At 49.6% G+C, this 21,913-nt stretch overlaps 1 protein-coding gene and 1 pseudogene across 10 annotated transcripts; one reads left to right on the top strand and one right to left on the bottom strand.

Moving 5' to 3' along the window:
* Positions 1-1,097: 1,097 nt before the first annotated feature.
* Positions 1,098-21,905, top strand: TCFL5 (transcription factor like 5). Of its 10 annotated transcripts, none has more exons than XM_034947756.3 (6): positions 1,098-1,904; positions 2,618-2,804; positions 3,383-3,545; positions 5,059-5,299; positions 8,546-8,687; positions 16,599-19,125. In XM_034947756.3, the coding sequence occupies exons 1-6, from the start codon at positions 1,258-1,260 to the stop codon at positions 16,812-16,814; spliced, it is 1,596 nt and encodes a 531-aa protein (XP_034803647.1). In that variant the 5' UTR covers positions 1,098-1,257; the 3' UTR covers positions 16,815-19,125. The 10 variants fall into 10 exon arrangements, with proteins under 10 accessions (XP_034803647.1, XP_063457208.1, XP_034803646.1 ...); XM_034947755.3 differs by having other exon boundaries at positions 1,101-1,904; positions 5,056-5,299; XM_034947758.3 differs by lacking the exon at positions 16,599-19,125 and adding an exon at positions 14,508-16,562 and having other exon boundaries at positions 1,101-1,904; positions 5,056-5,299.
* On the bottom strand, positions 16,816-17,052 carry LOC100993068 (Putative DPH3 homolog B; annotated as a pseudogene).
* Positions 21,906-21,913: the final 8 nt, after the last annotated feature.

Genomic DNA, 21,913 nt, shown 5'->3' with positions numbered 1-21,913 from the left:
TGTCTAAACTGTGATAAAATGAGCGAAAGATTCAGACCCGGCTTAGAAGACGATGTGCAAGTCACAGGCCTTTAAGTGTCCTAATGCCTAGACAGAGAACAGACAACCACTGAGTGAGATGGGAATGTGGGTGAGAGGTTAAGTACAGGAATTATTTCAAGATTGCAAAAATAAGTCTCTTAAAGACCACATATTGCATAGTTCCCTTAACAGGGAAGGCCCAGCCTAGGCAAACTCCTGGACACAGAAGATTAGTGGCTGCAGGCGGGGGAGGGGCAGTGTGCTGACTGCTACAGGAGACCGGTGGTGAATGCGGCGGTGGAGGCGGGCCCGGCGCTGGGAATGCACCACCACCGTCGCGCTGTGCATTTTTTTTTTTTTTTGAAATGAAGTCTCGCTCTGTTGCCCAGGCTGGAGTGCAGTGGCAAGATCTCGACTCACTGCAACCTCCGCCTCCCGGGTTCAAGCGATTCTCCTGCCTCAGCCTCCCGAGTAGCTGGGATTACAGGCGCGCACTACCACGCCCAGCTAATTTTTGTATTTTTAGTAGAGACGGGGTTTCACCATGTCGGCCAGGCTGGTCTCGATCTCCTGACCTCCTGATCCACCCGCCTCGGCCTCCCAAAGTACTGGGATTACAGGCATGAGCCACAGCACCCGGCCATGCGCTGCGCATTTTACGCGGATGAAGCGGATGGCCTGGGCACTGTGGACTGTGGGTCCAGGTAGCTGTTTTGACAACGTCTTCATTCCTGCGGCTGTAATGGGGCGCACGTGCACGCACGGACGTGGCTTCTCCCCAGCGTGTCACCGCGTAGGTATCCCGCTGATTCCAGCGCAGCCGCCCTCGCCGGGCCTCAGCGGGGAGTGGCCGGGCAGCAGGGGCGTGGCTGGGAACCGGGCGTGGCCTGGAGCTGGGGGCGTGGCCTAGCCGTGGGGGCGTGGCTGGGCCGTGGGGGCGGGCCCTCCGCGCAAGCATCCGCCGACGTGGGGCGGGGTCGGGCGTGCGGGCGGTTGGGCGGGGACGGGGCCGGCGGCGGCGGGTAACGGAGGGGGCGGGGCTGGCGCAGGGGTGGGGTTGCCGTTGCGGGGCGGGGCGGCGCAGGCGCTGTGCGCGGCACTCAGCGGTTTTCCCTCCCCCAACGGCGCGCCGGCTGTGGCCGGCGCAGAGTAGTGCTCGGGCCGGGGGTCGCCTCCCGTCTCCCGCCTCCCGCCGCCCGCGTCGCCCTCGCCGCCGTTGGGCCGCGCCGCGCCGCCATGTCGGGCCCCGGACCGCGGGAGCCGCCGCCGGAGGCAGGCGCGGCAGGCGGCGAGGCGGCCGTCGAGGGCGCGGGCGGCGGGGACGCGGCGCTGGGCGAGCCGGGGCTGAGCTTCACGACCACCGACCTGAGCCTGGTGGAGATGACGGAGGTGGAGTACACGCAGCTGCAGCACATCCTCTGCTCGCACATGGAGGCGGCGGCTGACGGCGAGCTCGAGACGCGCCTCAACTCGGCGCTGCTGGCGGCGGCGGGCCCGGGCGCAGGCGCGGGCGGCTTCGCGGCGGGCGGTCAGGGGGGCGCGGCGCCCGTGTACCCCGTGCTGTGCCCGTCCGCGCTGGCGGCCGACGCGCCCTGCCTGGGCCACATCGACTTCCAGGAGCTGCGCATGATGCTGCTAAGCGAGGCGGGCGCGGCGGAGAAGACGTCGGGCGGCGGGGACGGAGCGAGGGCCCGGGCCGACGGCGCCGCCAAGGAGGGCGCGGGCGCGCCTGCGGCTGCGGCTGGACCCGAGGGCGCGTCCGAGGCCCGGGCCAAGCCGGCCGTGCGCGTCCGCCTGGAGGACCGCTTCAACAGCATCCCCGCCGAGCCGCCGCCCGCGCCGCGCGGCCCCGAGCCCCCCGAGCCGGGCGGGGCGCTCAACAAGTGCGTGCCCGGCGGCCGGGGGCTGGCGGGCCCGGGTGGAGGCCGAGGCCGGGGCCGGGGCCGGGGCGGAGGCAAAGGGGGCCCTCGCTGTGCACGCCCCCAGCCTGCCCTCCCGGCGGCACAGGGCGCGGACCTCACCGGGTCTGGGGCCGCCCCGAAAGGCTGTGTGCGCTGTGCGGGCCCCGGGGAGCAGGTACTTCCAGAAACTAAACACCCCCTCCCTCAGTGGCCCCGCCTGGAGTCGGGCCGAGCGCGCAGAATTCCTGGGAACCATGTGCTCCGGGTGGCACTCTTGGATGTCAGGGAAGCCTAGGAAGGCCCGACGGGGGTTTGCAGGCTTTGAGCTCTAAAATGAGGCTCCAGCCTGCAGCCGCCCCCTTGGCGACCCTCAGGGATGGCTGTGGAAGGGGCTGCGTCCGCAGTTTTCTGCTCATCCCAGCCTGTAGTTGCCCATCGTGGTCAGACTGGAGGATGGCAAAAGTGAGATTGGTGTCAGGATGTGATGAGAGCAGGGAGGTGGCGCAGTTTTGCTTTCCTCCATAGGAAGAGGAGGACTTCCACAGCAGCGATGGTTGCTAATTGTTGTGTGGAGATTTCCAGGATCAGAGTTGGGTTGCTGTCTGGAAAAACTAGCCAGAGCCATGGGAGTGGGATGGTGGATGCTTGTCTGCCACGTATTGCTGACACTTCTGGGCTTTCTTTTGTCTTGGCAGTTTGGTAACTCTCATTCGACATCCATCTGAACTAATGAATGTTCCTCTTCATCAGCAACAAAACAAATGTACAGCATTAGTGAAAAATAAAACTGCGGCTACAACTACTGCTTTGCAATTTACATACCCACTGTTTACTACAAATGCTTGCTCTACTAGTGGAAATTCTAATCTTTCACAGACACAGGTAGGGAACATGATTTGTGAAGCTTTGCTCTTTTGTATTAAATGGGTAAATTTTAACTTATTTTGGTTAGGTCCCAAGTACTTTTTTTCCCCTTCAGTGAGCTTAATAACCTTTTAAGCCGGGCGCCAAGGCCGACACCTGTAATCCCAGCACTTTGGGAGGCCGAGGTGGGTGGGTCATTTGAGTTCAGGAGTTCAAGACTAGCCTGGCCAACATGGTGAAACCCCGTACGAAAATTAACCAGGTGGTAGTGGCGGACACCTGTAATCCCAGCTGCTCAGGAGGCTGAGGCGGGAGAATCGCTTGAGCCTGGGAGGTGGAGGTTGTGGTGGGCTGACATCGCGCCCCTGCACTCCAGTCTGGGCGACAGAGTGAGAGCCTGTCTCAAAAAAAAAAAAAAACCTGTGAAAGTTGAGTGTTTATGTGGTATGCGAATATTTTAAAATCTTCAGTGCAACTAAAGTTCTTCAAATTACGTGTTAGTAGTTTTGATGTTTGTTAAGTGCATTTCATTTGTGCAGTAAAGAGGAGAGTAAGCCACATATTGATAAAATTCCTGTTGCTTCATTTTTTTCCAGAGTTCTAGTAACTCATGTTCTATACTTGAAGCTGCCAAGCACCAGGATATTGGATTGCCTAGAGCATTTTCTTTCTGTTATCAGCAAGAAATTGAATCCACTAAACAGACGTTAGGTAGTAGAAACAAAGTTTTGCCTGAGCAAGTTTGGATTAAAGTGGGAGGTAAGCGATGAAGCAGCAGGTAGTGGGAGCTTTCTTCTGACTGAGCCCTGTGGCTGATGGCATTTTGGCCTTGGGGGGCAGGGGAGACAGATGGTTTGTACACATGTGAAACAGTCTTGGAGGTGTCTGTGTATCTCAGGGGTCTGTCCACCCGCTTCCCTATCTTCTCGCTTTAAACATTATTCTGATTCTCAAACATAATTAATCTTGGTGTGAGAACGTTGCGTTTGAGGGCTTTTTCTTAACAGTAAAGTGATAGACTTACATAAATTTTCAGTTATTTTCAAGTTACTGAAAGTACTTTATAGTTTTTTATTTTCCTTATTTTATACTCGATGAGTGAGGCAGTCATCTAACATCTGCCGAAAGCCTTTGGATAGGTGGCTGCTAATAGGAGGACCCTGGGCTGCCAGGGAGAGGCTGTAAGGTGATTCTGAAAGTTTGGAAATAAAGTCACTGCTGAAGGCACTGCTGCGCTAACCTGCATAGCCCCTTCCTCCCTGGGAAACACCTGCATAGTCCCTTCCTCCCTGGGAAACTGATTTGTCAAGTGACCCGATAAAAAGAACACTCCTTACACTCAGCTTTCCAAGAGTTGGTGAAGACAGGATGGGGATGAAGAGCTACCACCTTCTCCCATGTCAGTCCTTCCTTTTCCTCCCTATAAAATTTTATGCCAAAGTATTTGTTCACATTTGTAAGATACAAAGATGAGTATTAAAGCAGCCTCTGTGCCGACTACTCAGGTTAAGGAATAAAATATCACCAAAACGACCGAATTCCTCTCTCTCCTGCTGAAAGCTTCATCATCCTTCTGAAATGGGTGCTTTGTGTGGCATACGCGTGCACATGAGCACGCCTGCCAGTCACGTGCCTGTGGTCCTTTGATGGATACAGTTCCACTGACGCACACGTGGCATAGCCTGTCATGCAGCAGCAGAGCTCGGACGCTACTTCTTCCTGCTTTGGGGAGGAGAGCCACTTCTGCAGCGAGGGCACACACACACGCTGCTGCAGTTTTGTTCTGAGCATTGCAGTAAAAATACTGTCATATTAGAATAATTGTTTTTTTTACTTGTTCTTAGAATAATTGTATATAAAGAAAATATTTTTGGGAGGAAATATGTCCAGGTGGTTTGTTGTTGTTGTTGTTGTTTTTTCCATTCTGACCTTTAGAAAAAGTAAACTTCTTGTTTTCTGTATTCATAGATAACACCTGTTGATTAAAAAGAGGGGCTTTGGGTGAGGTCACATTGGTTGCATAGCACTTGGAAGACGAATTTAGTGTGATGATTGATTCTTGTTCAGTTTCATTGTATAAAATAGGCTTGGGCTTCATGGTCCCTGCTGATGCTGAAAAACTGCATTAGTACATCTCTTTGTGGTTCGGTTCTCTGTGCTGCTTACCCAATAATGTTTATATCTTGGATTGAAAAGGCCAAAACTGTATTCAGCATTAATTGAGATAAGAATACAAAATTAAAAACCACTTTTTTCTTCTTTCGCAAAGAAGCAGCGCTATGCAAACAAGCACTGAAGAGGAATCGGAGTAGAATGCGTCAGTTGGACACAAATGTAGAGCGAAGAGCCCTTGGAGAGATTCAGAATGTGGGCGAAGGTGCCACCGCCACACAAGGCGCTTGGCAGTCCTCGGAGTCCTCACAGGCAAACCTGGGGGAGCAGGCCCAGAGTGGGCCCCAGGGAGGAAGGTCTCAGCGTAGGGAGAGGCATAACCGAATGGAAAGAGATAGAAGGTAATACGTGTGACTGCTTGTCAGGCTGACTCATATATGATTACCTTAGTCATACATGGTTATCACAGATGAGTGATCCTTAGCCGTTTCTGCGTTCAGAGGGAATAAAGCAGGTAGGAGCATCGTTAGCTTTCCCAGATGGATCAAGGATCCCCCAGACTATGCCCAGGCTCGCTGGCTCACTAGGAGGACTCCCGGGACTCCGCATGCAGTCACTCTCAGGCTGTGACTTACTATGGAGAAAGGATGCCAGGTGCGATCAGCAAAGGCGCGTGGGGAGAAGGCAGGAGCTGAGGCGCAAGCTTCTAGGAGCACGCCCTGTGGAGTCAGGCAGGACGCCCCTCATGCCCCAGCCATGTGGTCTGAAAACGTGGGTGAGGTGTTGCCAACCAGGAAAGCTCGCTAGAGACCAGGGGCGTGTCACGTAGGCACTGCCCCCATGCATGCAACCACAGTCCAGTCTCCCAGAAGGAAAGCAGGTGTTCAGTGTCAGCCATATTGTTTGCACAGTGTAGGTTCTGGGGGCACTCTTAACTCCCTGAATCTAGGTTTGCAGACTCCACTAAGGGCCAGCCCTGACTGCAGGCCTTTCTGAGGAGAGTGGTCAGGCTGTTACAGTAACTGCTGCTTACCAGCCAGCTTGAGTTCAGCAAGTTTTGCCTGGTTCTTTTTTTTTTTTTTTTTTTTTTTTGAGACGGAGTCTTGCTCTGTCGCCCAGGCTGGAGTGCAGTGGCGCGATCTCGGCTCACTGGAAGCTCCGCCTCCCGGGTTCACGCCGTTCTCCTGCCTGCCTCAGCCTCCTGAGTAGCTGGGACTACAGGCGCCTGCCACCACACCTGGCTAATTTTTTTGTATTTTTTAGTAGAGACGGGGTTTCAGCATGTTAGCCAGGATGGTCTTGATCTCCTGACCTCGTGATCTGCCCGCCTCGGCCTCCCAAAGTGCTGGGATTACAGGTGTGAGCCACCGCTCCTGGCTATTGCCTGGTTCTTTTAAGATTGCTGCGAAGGAAGAGGTTAAAATTGTTATTTAAGTGGTTTTGTCTGTAGATTTTATTTGTGGTATCCTTCTTTGTAGAATTAAGAGTGGTTAATTTTTTTCTATTATAATTGGGTTTTCTTTTCTTTTTCTTTTTCTTTTCTTTTTTTTCTTTTTGAGACGGAGTCTTGCTTTGTCACCCAGGCTGGAATAGTGCAGTGGCATGATCTCGGCTCACTGCAACCTCCGCCTCCCAGGTTCAAGCGAGTCTTCTGCCTCAGCCTCCCCAGTAGCTGGGATTACAGGTACCCGCCACTACGCCCAGCTGATTCTTGTACTTTTTAGTAGAGATGGGGTTTCACCATATTGGCCAGGTTGGTCTCGAACTCCTGACCTTGTGATCCGCCCACCTCGGCCTCCTAAAGTGCTGGGATTACAGGCATGAGCCACCACACCCGGCCTATAATTGGGTTTTCATACAATATTTCCCTAATCTATAATTAATTAACTACATAATGCATCGAGTACTGGTACTGTGTACCAGTTTCTGCTTTAAGTTCAGGAAATAAATAACAGTGAGTGAGACAAATACTCAGGTTTGAAGCTCCAAGGTTGAATGTTGAGCTAAGGCAATTTATTTATTTATTTATTTTTATTTGGTGAGATGGAGATTTACTCTTGTTGCCCAGGCTGGAGTGCAATGGCACGATCTCGGTTCACCGCAACCTTCGCCTCCCAGGTTCAAGCGATTCTCCTGCCTCAGCCTCCTGAGTAGCTGGGATTACAGGCATGCGTCACCACGCCCAGCTAATTTTGTATTTTTAGTAGAGAAGGGGTTTCTCCATGTTGGTCAGGCTGGTCTCGAACTCCTCACCTCAGGTGATCCACCTGCCTCGGCCTCCCAAAGTACTGGGATTACAGGCTTGAGCCACCGCGCCTGGCATGGCAATTTCTTTTAAAGGGATCTATTCAAACTTGCTGGGGCAGGGTTCAGTGGCTCATGACTGGGCCGAGGTGGGAGGATTGCTTGAGCCCAGGAGTTTGAAACCAGCCTGGGCAACATAGCAAGTCCCTGTCTCTAAAGAAAAACCAACAATACTAGTAGTGGTGGTGGTGCACACCTGTCGCCCCAGCCACTTGGGAGGCTGAGGTGTGGGAGGATCACTTGAGCCTGGGAGGTCAGCGCTGTAGTTAGCTGTGATCACACCACTGCACTCCAGCCTGGGCCACAGAGTGAGACCCATCCCCCAAAGAAAGAAAATAAAAAAGCTAGCTAATATCTTTTTATGATACTTTTATACACGTGGACTAACTGAGGGCCTTCCTCACCCTACTGTGAATTATGAAGGGCATTTTGCTCCGACATTTATTTAATAGACATTTATTGAGTACCTGCTATGTGGAAAGCCTTACACCGTACGTTGACAGTTTGAAAGTTGGACTTCTAGCTCTACTGTGTAGACTTGTGGTTAGAGTTCAATGAGCTGATGTGTAAAGAGTGTTTGGCTCAATGTCTAGAAGTCCAAAAGCACCTAGTAAATGCCAGCTGCTGTTTTACTGGCAAAGTCTCTAATTAAAGTTCTAAATACACGGGTGTGAAGATGAGTAACAAGGGCCATATTGAATAAGTTGCTCAGTATCTGCTTGTTTAGGACTTTGCATGTTACTGAATGTAATATGTAAAAGTTTAAAAAATAGTCTAATAACAAGACTCCAATTGTTTATCTCTACAAAGACCAAGTTTCAGAATATTAACAGAGTGTTGGGCCGTGATCCTTTCTGAATCAGGGCCCCTTGGAGAAAGCTGTGCACGAGTTCCTGGTAGGGTATTTAGCCTGTGAAGGGCAAGTAATATCAGTCTTGAATGACAGAGTTATCTGCCCAATTTGGACCCCTCAGTGGTCCAAATGGAAGAAGGTGTCAGACACAAAATGTTGCTTCCAGTTTCAGGGGCTTTGGAGCCATCCCTAATCTAGAGACTTGAACCTGGCCCGTGAGAAGTAAAGAGGGAAAGCTCCAGGGAGCGTGTGGGTCATGGGGCCGCCAAGGGCACCCGAGGATGCTCTGGCCTCCGGAAGGCAGTGGCTGCCTCTGTAGACAAGGCCGTGGCAAAGCCGTGGGGCTTCCTGTGGTGACAGGCGCTTCCGTGGCACTCAGTGGCCAGGCTGCACGAGCTCTGGTTCCCTCAAGTACTACAGGAGACGCTTCCTTTTACATGTTTGTTTTGCTCTGGTCTCTCTCGGTGATGACTTTGGGTTTTGACTGTAGGCGCAGAATCCGCATTTGCTGTGATGAGTTGAATCTCTTAGTGCCGTTCTGCAATGCCGAGACTGACAAGGCCACAACTCTGCAGTGGACCACAGCATTCCTGAAATACATCCAGGAAAGACATGGAGATTCTCTTAAAAAGGTTAGTGGTAGGCCAGGTAGATTTTCAGAATTTTACAAATTTTACTTAACAATGTCCCTCCTTTTTCCTAAGGATAACTCAAACTATCCTTTGTTTCCTGGAATCTAACATCAAATACTAAGTCCAGTATGAGCAAAGCTCTGCTCTTTAATGATATAACTTGTCATTTATTAAAGTAATAGTCACAGCCTGCATGTGTTACACTCAGTGTGTAAATAACTGTGAAGAGGCAATTGTCAGATAGCAAATTGGGCACCTGCTGTGTACGGTATATTGCACTGGGACTGACGGGTGTGTAGGACATGATTTTTGCCCTCAGAAAAACTTGTGAAAGGGATAAAAGCAAGAATAGAAAAACAAAAACCGGCCAGCCACAGTGGTTCACGTCTGTAATCCCAGCACTTTGGGAGGCTGAAGTGGGAGGATCTCTTGAGCCCAGGAGTTTGAGACCAGCCTGGGCAACATGGCAAGACCCCATCTCTACTAAAAAATACAAAAATTAGCCTGGTGTGGTGGCGTATGCCTGTAGTCCCAGCTGCTCGGGGCGGGGGCTGGGAGGGAGGATCAATTGAGCCAGGGAGGTCGAGGCTGCAGTGAGCTGAGATCATACCACTGCACTCCAGCCTGGGCAACAGGGCAAGACCCTGCCCCACCCCCACCCACCCCAAAAAAGAAAGAGAAACAAAAATGCAGATAAGTGTCAAATAGTCTGATCTGGACTTCAAATATGCCCAGCAGGTTAATAAGAAATATACTGCTGTGGACTGGGTGACTATACTTCTGTGGACTGGGTGAATATACTTCTGCGGATCAGGTGACTGTGCTTCTGTGGAATGGGTGAATATACTTCTGCGGACCAGGTGACTATGCTTCTGTGGACCGGGTGACTGTACTTCTGTGGACCGGGTGAATGTACTTCTGTGGACCGGGTGAATGTACTTCTGTGGACCGGGTGAATGTACTTCTGTGGACCGGGTGAATATACTTCTGTGGACCGGGTGACTATACTTCTGCGGACTGGGTGAATGTACTTCAGCCGACCGGGTGACCATGCTCCTGCGGACTAGGTGACTATACTTCTGCGGACTGGGTGAATATACTTCTGCTGACTGGGTGAATGTACTTCTGCAGACTGGGTGACTATACTTCCATGGACTGGGTGACTATACCTTTGTGGACTCGGTGAATATACTTCTGCAGACTGGGTGACTGTGCTTCTGTGGAATGGGTGAATATACTTCTGCGGACCAGGTGACTATGCTTCTGTGGACCAGGTGAATATACTTCTGTGGACCGGGTGACTATACTTCTGTGGACCGGGTGACTGTACTTCTGTGGACCGGGTGAATATACTTCTGTGGACCGGGTGAATATACTTCTGTGGACCGGGTGACTAGGGAGGAGCCGGCGTGTTAGCGCCAGCATATGCAGTCCCTCAGGACAGCCAGCCTGCTGTGATCCTGTCTGTGTGGTCGTGGCAGTGGCCTGCAGCAAGCCATCGTGGTTGGCTGGAACTAGATGTGTGATTTGAATGCGGGAGTTCAGTCAGCCCCTCAGTGGCCTAAAAGGAAGAAGGTGTCAGTCACAGGGCTGGTTCTGGGCCCTGCCTTGGGGGGACCCCAGTTCCAGGGTTCTGGGCCCTGCCTTCGGGGGACCCGAGTTCCAGGGTCCTGGGCCCTGCCTTTGGGGGACCCAAGTTCCAGGTCCCGTCCTCAGCGTTGCAGTGGCCAGGGTCAGTGGCTCTTTGGCCCTCTAGGAGTGAGCAGACCTTAGTGAAATAGATCCACAGGGTCCTGACTTTGTACCTGGTCCAAGCTGTTGGGGAATTGCTGCTGTTGACCCAGGCAGGAGTCTGACTAGAGAACAAGCTAAGGTTGCTGCAACAAACAAGGACCTCTTCCAAGAAGGGCTCCCAGGCCTGGCGCAGTGACTCATGCCTGTGATCCCAGCACTCTGGGAGGCCGAGGCGGGTGGATCATTTGAGGCCAGGAGTTCGAGACCAGCTTGGCCAACATGATGAGACCCCGTCTCTATTCAAAATACAAAAATTAGCCAGGCGTGGTGGCGCCTGTAGTCCCAGCTACTCAGGAGGTTGAGGCAGGAGAATTGTTGAACCCGGGAGGCGGAGGTTGCAGTGAGCCAAGATAGCACCCCTGCACTGCAGCCTGGGTGACAGAGCGAGACTCCATCTCAAAAGAAGGGCTCCTGTGTCTACGTCATGGTGGGGCTAGAGAGAGGTCCCCGCAGCTGGGCTGTGTTGAGTGAGGGCTCGTCTCTTCAGCGCCAGGCAATAGTTTGTCTTGTCTCTGTTCCTTTTCTGTGTCCACATGACATTTACATCTTGCGAGTTGCATAATTTAAGTTGTTTATTTACATTATACATTTAATTGCATTCTATAGCGATGCTATGTTGAATGTATTCTGATCGGATCGTTTATGGTTATTTACAATGCAGTTACTCTTGAAGATTATTGTTAGAGGTAGACTGTTGATTTGTTTTGATAAAATAAAGCTTTTGTGTTTTAAAAAATGCTTTAATGTTTTGGCTTTGTGTATCTATTAGTAAATCATTATTGATCTGATTTACTCAAGACGAAGGCATTTATAATTTTTGAAATTAAAAAATGTTAATTGTATGTATAGTCAAAGATTAAGTAGACCAAATGTTTATGGATATGATACTTTACATACATTATGTTTGCTGAATATTTCTGAAATGTAATTACATTGAATCTGATTACTTCTGGGTCACATTATTAGACCCACCAAGAAACAGGCTGAGGTCAAGTCAGTTCACAATTTTTTCGGGGAATTAGAACATAAAAAGCCGAAACACATGGGTTCTTAATTGTTTCTTTAGTGACTGCCCCCTTTTACTTGGATGCATATTTTTGTCCTTAAAGACGTAATACATGAGAGTTTTAAGTGATTTCTCTACATTATTTTGGTACACATTTCACTCAGCAGGTCTTTTCCAGTGTGACCAGGCACTGCTGAAGGTGCTGGGGTACCCTGCGCAAGATAGAGGCATGTCTGGCATGGAGGGAGGCAGAGGCAGGGGACGAGTAAACGTGAAGACAGCGGGAGCAGGCCCTTGCGGGTGGAGGGTGCTGCTGCGAGCCAGCCGGACTCGGGGGCTGCTTTGGATTGGGTGATGTTGGGTGGTCGAGGGAGGTGCCCAACCAAGGCCCAATGATGACAGGGAGCTGGCAGCCAGGACCTGCGGGCCGCAGGGTCTGAGGAGTGCCTGCCTGCCAGCCAGTGTTGCTGGGCAGGGCCCCGGGGCAGGCTGGGGCCTGGTGGACTGCTAGTCCTGAGGGTTGGGGGCCTCGGCAGTCTTTGGGCAGTGAGTGACATGACCCATATCACCCTGCTGCTGGGGGACACCGGATGCTAGGGAGTAGGAGCTGGGCTGGGGTGAGAGTGGAAACCAGGAGTCTGCAGTAGCTGGAAGATGTGGCTTGCCGGGCGATGGCTGCCAGGGGGCGGCGCTGGGGAGGAGGAAAGGCACGAGGCTTCTTGTGTTTGTGGCAGTACCAGTTGGGGGGTGTGATGGGAAAAAGGCGTCAGGGTTTGGCCTCGGTGGATGGGTGGATGGGGCTGTTTACTGAGAGGGAAGACTCAGAGAAGCAGGATCTCGGCATTCTGGGGGCGTCAGGTGGGGACATCGGGAGGCAGGGGATAGACAAGTATGGGGTGAGGGCAGGGCGGCATCAGCCATCAGTGATTCACTTCTGTTCGTTTTCTAGTGAACATAGGAATTACAGTGAACACCTGTACACCCATGCTTCAGTCTCAGCAATGAACATTTACCGTATTTACTTTGTACACACGCACAATTTCAAAGACAATTATAGACACGAACCTTCATCTCTAAATATTTCTACATAAATCTCCAAGACAGGCCTTCCACAGAATCCCAGTGCCATGATCACGCCTCCCCAAGATAATAAGTCTTTTTCATATCCTCTAATGCACAGACTATTCAGATTTGCCCAAAATGTTCTTTTATTGCCACTATACCTGCCTAATTTTTTTATTTTAATGTTTATTTTGTTTTGTTTTATTTTTTTGAGACAGGGTCTTGCTGTCTCCCAGGCTGGAGTGCAGTAACATGATTATGGCTCACTGCAGCCTCTGCCTCCTGGCCTCAAGCAATCCTCCTGCCTCAGCCTCCTAAGTAGCTAGGACTACAGGTGTGTGCCATCATGCCCAGCTAATTTTATTTTTGTAGGGATGGGGTTTTGCCATGTTTCACAGGCTGGTCTCATACTTCTGGGCTCAGGTGATCCTCCTGCCTCAGCCTTCCAAAGTGCTGGGATTACAAGCATGAGCCACCATGCCTGACTAGTTTTTTAATTTTTGTAGCAATAGGGTCTTGCTATGTTGCCCAGGCTGGCCTCCCAAAGTGCTGGGATTACAGGCATGAACCACCACACCCAGCCAAAATGTTCTAAAAATGACTTTCATAGCTGTTTTTTTCCACAGTCCAGCACCCAGCCATGGATTATGCACTGCATTTGATGACAGTTTTCAAGCTCTTTGAGCTACAAGAATCCCCCCTACAGTTATTAACTATGGCATTGAGGCTTTGAAGAGATCAGGCCGGTTGTCTAGAGAATGCCCCACATTCTGGGTTTAGATGGCTCTATTTACTTTTGGTAATTTTAAATTTTGGTGTAATTTCAAACTTACAGAAAAATTGCAAGAACAGTACAAAGAGCTCTTTGTAGGCCTGTCTGGGTTTGCTCCATTCTCCCTGCTGGTCCCAGTTTCTCTCCAGGTATCTTTGGGATCCATTTGATAGTAAGCTGCAGACACCATGCTTCTTTATACTTAAATACTTCCGTGTTTTTTTTTTGAGATGGCGTCTCGCTCTCTTGCCCAGGCTGAAGTGTGGTGGTGTCATCTTAGCTCACTGCAACCTCTGCCTCCCAGGTTCAGGCAATTCTGCTTCAGCCTCTTGAGTAGCTAGGACTACAGGCATGGCCCACCATGCCCAGCTAATTTTTGTATTTTTAGTAGAGACCAGGTTTCACCATGTTGGCCAGGCTGGTCTCAAACTCTTGACCTCAAGTGATCCTGCCTACCTCAGCCTCCCAAAGTGCTGGGATTACCATTGAGCCACCACACCCAGCTAATTTTTGTATTTAATAGAGACAGGGTTTCACCATGTTGGCCAGGCTGATTTTGAACTCCTGACCTCGTGATCCGCCTGTCTCAGCCTCCCAAAGTGCTGGGATTACAGGCCTGAGCCACCACACCCGGCCCAGTGTTTACTTTTTTTGTTTGAGACGGAGTCTCGCTCTTGTCACCCAGTCTGGAGTGCAATGGCGTGATCCCGGCTGACTGCAACCTCCGCCTCCTGGGTTCAAGCGATTCTCCTGCCTCAGCCTCCCGAGTAGCTGGGATTACAAACGCGTGCCACCACGCCCGGCTAATTTTTGTATTTTTAGTAGAGACAGTGTTTCGCCATGTTGGCCAGGCTGGTCTCGATCTGACCTCAGGTGATCCGCCCGCCTCGGCCTCCGAAAGTGCTGGCATTACAGGCTTGAGCCACTGTGCCCGGCCCCCGTGTTGACTTTTTAATATCCACAACGATGAAAATCAGGACATTTAACATTGGTGCAAGACTGTTATTCACATTTTGCCTGCTGTCTCAATAGTACCCACTGCAACTTTTTCCCCAGTCGGGATGGCGTCTGGGGCGCTGGTTGTGTTTAGTTGTGAGATGCCCCTGCACGCTGGGGGCCCTGAAGGTGCCAGCCACACCTGGGGCCTCCCTTGTGGTGTCTGTCCCTCCCTTCTTCACACCAGCAGGTGGTTGAGTCCCACTTCGCATCTCCCTGCCATCTGCATCAGGCCCCGGTGTCGCTGTCCCTCACGTGCTGTCTGGTGTCAGGCCCTGCTGCAGACTTGGACTGGCCTGTCCCTTCTCTCCTCCTTTCCTGCGGACACGCTGTGACTTCTCCCGTGATCCTTCTGTGAGAACTCCCTGGGCCTCGTGTCCTGTACTGGCAACCGCCCATTTCTCTGCTCTCCTTGGCTGCCCTCCTGAGCCACTTCATCCTCTCTTGGATCCATTCCCAGCAGCCTGTGATCATGGCCTCCCATGCTGTTTAGTCACGCCACCACGCCCAGCTAATTTTTGTATTTTTAGTAGAGATGGGGTTTTGCCATATTGGCCAGGCTGGTCTCGAACTCCTGACCTCAGGTGATCCGCCCGCCTCGGCCTCCCACAGTGCGGCCTCCCACAGTGCTGGGATTACCAACGTGAGCCACCGCGCCTGGCCTACATACGGATTTTCATTCTGTTTTTGAACATGGCCACTGGAGGGCCTCTCGGCTGCAGAGCAAGCGTTTGTAGCTTGTTCTTGGCAGAATGAGCCGAACACTGTGTTGTGACCTGTTTTAAAAATAAAGCATCTTGAAAAAGAAAAGCCATTCTTTTTGTCCTAATGAGTTTATGCCTCCTTACCTCTGGCCACCTGAGCTCCTTGGTCTGCTGTACCCCTCTGGCCTGGGCCGTGCTGGAGTCTTTCTGGGGCTCAGTCATTCACTTTGTTGGTTTTTTATGTGGGGTCAGTGGTAGTGCTTTTTCCATCATAATTTGCTCTTATCTTTATTATCCAAAAACCTTATTTCTATTATTTCCTTCTTGAAGTTTTATTTTTTTCTGGTATCTTGGGTTGAAAGTTTATTTTGTCTATGTTGTTTTCTAATCAATGCATTATAGTAAATTTGTCCTGGTGTGCTTTTGAAACATTTCACAGGTTAGGACACAATGCTTTCATTGTTTCTCAGTTTTAAATAGCTTGTAATTTTTTTTTTTTTTTTTTTTGAGATGAAGTTTCACTCGTTGCCCAGGCTGCCGTGCAACGGCGTGATCTTGGCTCACTACAGCGTCTGCCTCCTGGGTTCAAGCAATTCTCCTGCCTCAGCCTCCTGAGTAGCTGGGATTACAGGCATGTGCCACCACCCCGGCAAATTTTGTATTTTTATTAGAGATGGGGTTTCTCCATGTTGGTGAGGCTGGTCTTGAACTCCCGACCTCAGGTGATCCACCCACCTCGGCCTCCCAAAGTGCTGGGATTACAGATGTGAGCCACCGCACCCGGCCGCTTTCTTCCTCTGAATAACTTGCTGGTATATTTTCCTGACATATAGTTAGAGCTATTTCTTTTTTCTTACTAAGAAAATTTTTTTTATTGTTGGTATTATTATTTTTCTTTTTCTTTCTCTTTTTTTTTTTTTTTTTTTTCCCAGCGAGGGGCCCTCATTCTGTCACCCAGGCTGGAGTGCGGTGCAACCACAGCTTAGTGCAGCCTCGTCCTCTTGGGCTCAGGTGCTCCTCCTGCCTCAGCCTCCCGAGTAGCTAGGACCGTAGGCGCCCCTCACCACCGCGCCCGTCTTGTTGTTATTCTTCTCATGTTCACAAATCTAACATGAGTATCTGCTTTGGGACGTTGTCATCTCAATGTTTTGATGTTATAAAAATTCCTTTAAAACTCAACGATTTCACGTATGTTCTGTTGCAAATAGATGCATTTGGATTGAGGTGCAGATTGAGAGTGCGATGACATCAGTACCACGTCTTTGGCCTGGGCTCAGCTGAGGAGGACTAAGGGGATCTGCTCCTCTCTTTCACAGCTGCCCCAGCTCCCAGGAGACGGGTCGTGGGCGGGCCCTGCAAGGGTCCAGATGGAACCACAACTCAACCCTGCCTCTGCCCAACTGTTCGTAGTGAAGGCAGACGCCGGGACTAGCCTCATCACTGTGTGAAAATAGTTCAGAAGATCTCGCGAGCGCCTGGTTATGTCTGAGGATGATTATTTTCTTCCTTCCTTTTTTTTTTTTTTAATTATCTTCTTTTAAATTTAGATGGATAATTAAGAATGCTTCCAATTTAAGGTTCTAAGCACAAACTCCAGATACGTCATGTTATGGACTTGCTTCCTGAAGATGAAATCAGCAGTTGATGGAAAGAATCCACAACACGCCTACAGAACAGCAAATCACAAATGGCTGTGTCTCCACGAAGCCAGGAGCTTTGCATTTGAAGTTTCTATCTGGGCTCATTTCCAGCTGTTCAGGGTTCGGATTCCTGAAGGCTTCCTCAGCATTTAACTCATTCTTTGTTGACTGAAGGCACTGGCACTGTTTCTCCACACGCAAACTGATCTTTGTCATAAATCACTTTTATAATGAGAGAGCAGCCTGGACACATTGCCACACCTTCCCCATTCTCCAGCTCTTCCTTGGTGATGGAGAAGTTATCTCCGCATGGGCAGGGACAGAAATATGTCTCCGAGTCCTCGTCATATTGGAAGTCCTCGATTTCCACCTCGTCATGAAATACTGCCATGGTCAGCGGGGGTTGCTGAAGGGGTGACGCCCCAGCAGTCCGAGACCAGCTCCGAGGGTCTAACTTCTCCGGAGCCGGCCCGGGCTCTGACTTTCATTTAATTGTCCTGAAAGGTGAATTCTATCTTGCCAAATAGGCAAGTGTTTTTTATATGTAGGCTTTAGGTGTCAGAATATAGGAAATTATCAAAATGTGGGGTCATTTTAAATTGCATCCTAAAACCTTTTAAAATTTGGGAAGAAGCTGGGCGTCGTAGCTCACGCCTGTAATCCCAGCACTTTGGGAGGCCGAGGTGGGCAGATTACCTGAGGTCAGGAGTTTGAGACCAGCCTGGCCAATACGGTGTGACCCCCGTCTCTACTAAAAATACAAAAATTAGCCGGGCGTGGTGGCACATGCCTGTAATCCCAGCTACTCAGGAGGCTGAGGTGGGAGAATCAGTTGAACCCAGGAGGCAAAGGTTGCAGTGAGCTGAGATCGTGCCATTGCACCCCAGTCTGGGCGACAAGAGTGAAACTCCATATCCAAAAAAAAAAAAAAAATTGGGAAGAAAATGAGTATATTTATATGCAGGTGTAGATTCTGAGTGCACACAGTAGTTGGAAATGGCAGCTTGCTTGGTTGGAAAGTTGCTTAAAAGTGGATGGGTGGAATGTTCCAGTCACTCCAGATGGTTCAGAAGTTAAATCCATGGCAGCATGGCGCTTGTGTCCTCCTGGACTTGAATTAAGTAGAAAGTTACTACAACTCAGCAACAAAAAGACTGCACAGACTGGGAACCGTGGCTCCCGCCTGTGATCCCAGCACTCTGGGAGGCCGAGGCGGGTGGATCACCAGAGGTCAGGAGTTTGAGACCAGCCTGGCCTACATGGTGAAACCCTGTCTCTACTAAAAAAAACAAAAATTAGCCGGGTGTGGTGGCAGGTGCCTGTAATCCCAGCTATTCAGGAGGCTGAGGCAGGAAAATTGCTTGAACCCCAGGAGGCAGAGGTTGCAGGGAGGCGGAGGTTGCAGTGAGCCGAGATCACGCTGTTGCACTCCAGCCTGGGTGACAGAGTGAGACTCGGTCTCAAAAACAAAAAACAAAAAACAAAAAAAAATGTTAAAAGCCAGGCGTGATGGTGTGCACCTGTAGTCCCAGCTACTCGGGAGGCTGAGCCTGCAGTGAGCCGTGGATGCACCACTGCATTCCAGCCTGAGAGAGCAAGACCCTGTCCAGAAAAAAGACAGCACAACTGAAAAATGGGCAAAGAACTTGAATAGACATTTCTCCAGAGAAGATATACCGATGGCCAATAAGCCCATGAAAGATGCGCCAAGCCGTTAGTCATTAGGGAAATACGAATCAAGATCCAATGAGATACTCCTTTACACATACTAGGATGGCTATTCAAAAACAAAAACAAAAGCAAAATAGCAAGTGTTGGCAAGGATGTGGGGACATCAGAATCCCTGTGCTTTGCCGCTGGGGGTGTGAAATGGTGCAGCCACTGTGGAAGACAGTATGACAGCTCCTCAGAAGGTTCAACATAGAATCACTGGAGAAGCATAAACCCCAAAGAGGTGAAACAGGGACCCAAATGGATGCTTTTCTATGAATATTCATGGCAGCACCTTTCACAGTGGCCAAAAGGTGGAAATGACTCAAGTGTGCTCCAGCAGATGAATGAATAAACAAATGTGTTACAAGCACAGAACAGAATCTTACTCAGCCATGAAAAGGAATGAAATTCTGACACAGGCTACAGCGTGGATGGCCCGAGGTCATTATGCTGAGTGAAATAAGCCAGTCACAACAGGGCACACCCTGTGGGATTCCGTAAACAAGGCACCTAGAGCCGTCAGATTCAGAGACAGAAAGTGGACTGGTACGTGCCAGGGGCTGGGGGCCGGAGCGGTGTGGAGTTAGTGTTTAATGGGTACGGAGTTTCTGTTTAGGGTGATGAAAAGGTGGTGGCGGCTGCACAGCACTGTGAGTGGACTTCACGCTGCTCCACTGTACACTTACACGTGCTTAAAAGGCAAATTTTGTGCTATATTTTAATACCACAATAAAAACTATATAAACCTGGATTTAATGGTGTAGAATGCTATGTTTTAAAACCAACTTATGGAAATTTTCAAATCTGCACAGAAATAGAAAGTGAACTCCCAGGTCCCTCTAACTCAGTTTCAGGCATCAGCTTGTTTCACCTGTCCCCTCGCCCTCCCACCCCCGCTGAATTATTTTAAAACAATTCCAGACATCATTTCATTCATAAATATATCTTCAGAAAGAAAAGGCCTGTTTCACAACACAACCGCGGTATCAGTCTCCTTCCTGAAAGCCTTCACTCCTTATTACCCACCTGAGTCTCCTTCCCGAATCTGAGCAGAATCTCCCGTGAGCCCACAGGTGTCTCTACGGTCAGCTCATTTGAATCAGGATCCAAACATCGCATTTGGTTGATAGTTTTTAAATATATCTTAAGCCGTAACAGTTCCCCCTTCCTTTCTTCCTCAGCGTTCGTTCATTTGTTGGAAAGGGAATGACTTGTCCCGTAGCCATTTCCACATTCTGCCCGTGGTGGTTGGCGCCTGTCATCGGGCCGTCACCTGTGCCCCTCTCTTCCTCTCAGTCTCCTTCGGGAGGTTAAGACTGACCCCACCGTTATAATTGAGGCCTTTTGTAAAACACAGGTGGTGTGACAGGAGCAAGCTCAGCCCACCCCCACCCTGCTGGCAGGGTCTCCCCAAGGACAGAGCCATCTCAGCGAGCAGCACCTCCACCTTGCTGGCCTTGGAACCCTGAGTGTGTGGCAGTGCAGAGGGCAAGGCAGTCGCCCTGGGGTGGGGGTAGATGCCCCTGACTTGTTAATTGTTGAAACTTTTTAAAAATTTATTTTTTTGAGATGGAGTTTCACTCTTGTTGCCCAGGCTGGAGTGCAATGGCTCAATCTCGGCTCACCGCAACCTCTGCCTCCCAGGTTCAAGCCATTCTCCTGCCTCAGCCTCCCTAGTAGCTGGGATTACAGGCATGTGCCACCACGCCCGGCTAATTTTGTATTTTTAATAGAGACGGGGTTTCTCCATGCTGGTCAGGCTGGTCTCAAACTCCCGACCTCAGGTGATCCGCCTGCCCCGGCCTCCCAAAGTGCTGGGATTACAGGCATGAGCCACCGCACCCGGCCTAATGGTCGAAACTTTTTAAAAATTTATTTTTTTTGAGATGGAGTTTCACTCTTGTTGCCCAGGCTGGAGTGCAATGGCATGATCTCAGCTCACTGCAACCTCCACCTCCCAGGCTCAAGAGATTGTCCTGCCTCAGCCTCCCAAGTAGCTGGGGTCACAAGATGCTTGCCACCACGCCCAGCTAATTTTTGTATTTTTAGTAGAGACGGGGTTTCACCATGTTAATCAGGCTGGTCCTGAACTCCTGACGTCAGGTGATCCACCCACCTCGGCCTCCCAAAGTGCTGGGATTATAGGCATGAGCCACCGCGCCCAGCCTGAAACGTTTAATATATACACTCTACCTTCTCTCAAACGCTGGGTTTACAGGTTTATTAGCTAGGGCCTGTTAACGGTTGAAACATTCATGTCATGTATATTTTACCACAATAAATACAATGTGGCCAGACATTCTGAGTATTGGAAAAACTAAATAAAAGTACATGTAGAGTGTAACTGCTATTTGAAAAAAAAATGTTAAAATCTGTTTATTATATAAATCCCCTTGTGAGGTAAGACACAAGTTTGTGAATGACACCTTAAAACAGCGTATTCTAAAGTCATTAGCTCTTAATTTCAACCTTTTGCACTTTGGAAGACAGCAGTTTTCATGTCAGTTAATTCAGTACGTTAACCGTCACTTCTTCACTGCAGGAATTTGAGAGCGTATTTTGCGGTAAAACTGGCCGAAGGCTAAAGCTGACCAGACCGGACTCCTTGGTGACCTGTCCTGCACAGGGGAGTTTACAGAGCAGCCCCTCGATGGAGATCAAGTGATCGGACTGAACAGGAATCCTCGGGGAGTGAACAGCCATTCCTTCGTGATCTGTGCACATCTTCTGCAACCCTGGAGCTCTGCTCGGCTAGTCTGACTCGAAAAGGGCGTGACTCAAGCTGACGGGACTCCAGTAGGGACTTTGAGAGCACATTTTGTAAAAATATTTATCTAGAAGCAAATGCTTATCCATGAATGTCCTCTTAGACCATTTGGGGATGAAGCCATCTTAATAATTAGTAATAATTAGTAATAATTAATTAGTAATAATTAGTAAGCATTTTCTCAATGCTCTGATTCCATCATGTTTTCTTAACATGATAACTTAAAAAATTGACATCCTTTGTACTTTCTTTAATCTTAAAAAGTACACGGCTTTTTACTTACTTACCTTTTAAATATGCCCCTTTAGCAATTGGAACAAGTTAAATTGTTAACTAAAAACAGTTTGGAAATTTTATTTCATTTGTTATATCACACCCCCTTGTCATGACTCTGAGTCACGTGCTGCTGTATTGCAACGTGCAGGACCATTTTAAACCTGTGTGCTAAAAATTTTCCAGATACTTGCTTTAAAGCTACTTTTGTCCACAAATGAAATACTGTCACAGTAGATGCTTAAATGCCACGTTTTCATACCAAGAGTCATTCATTACTTCATGTGTCACAAACTGTGGTGTTTGGAATTGAGTTTTTCAATGAGTGGCTTTATTTATCACAACAGGTAATAGCAACAGACGTTAGTGCAATACAAAGTCACCCTCAATAAATACTGTTAATTGGAGATGTGAGTTTGTACACAAAACATCAGACTAGACCTTTGTATGGGAGAGAATTTACTGTACATTAAATTCTTTATTTTTTGTTACTCTGTAG

This window comes from Pan paniscus, chromosome 21, assembly GCF_029289425.2.
Source record: "Pan paniscus chromosome 21, NHGRI_mPanPan1-v2.0_pri, whole genome shotgun sequence".
Classification (NCBI taxonomy): Eukaryota; Metazoa; Chordata; class Mammalia; order Primates; family Hominidae; genus Pan; species Pan paniscus.
The sequence above is the reverse complement of the archived record's forward strand: the minus strand, read 5'-3'. Positions and strand labels throughout refer to the sequence as shown.

Coding starts and splice junctions, on each gene's coding strand:
- TCFL5 (XM_034947755.3), top strand. CDS start 1,258: ATGTCGGGCCCCGGACCGCGGGAGCCGCCGCCGGAGGCAGGCGCGGCA. Junction 5,300..8,545: donor CGAATGGAAAGAGATAGAAG/GTAATACGTGTG, acceptor TTTTGACTGTAG/GCGCAGAATCCGCATTTGCT. Junction 8,688..16,598: donor ATGGAGATTCTCTTAAAAAG/GTTAGTGGTAGG, acceptor TTCCAATTTAAG/GTTCTAAGCACAAACTCCAG.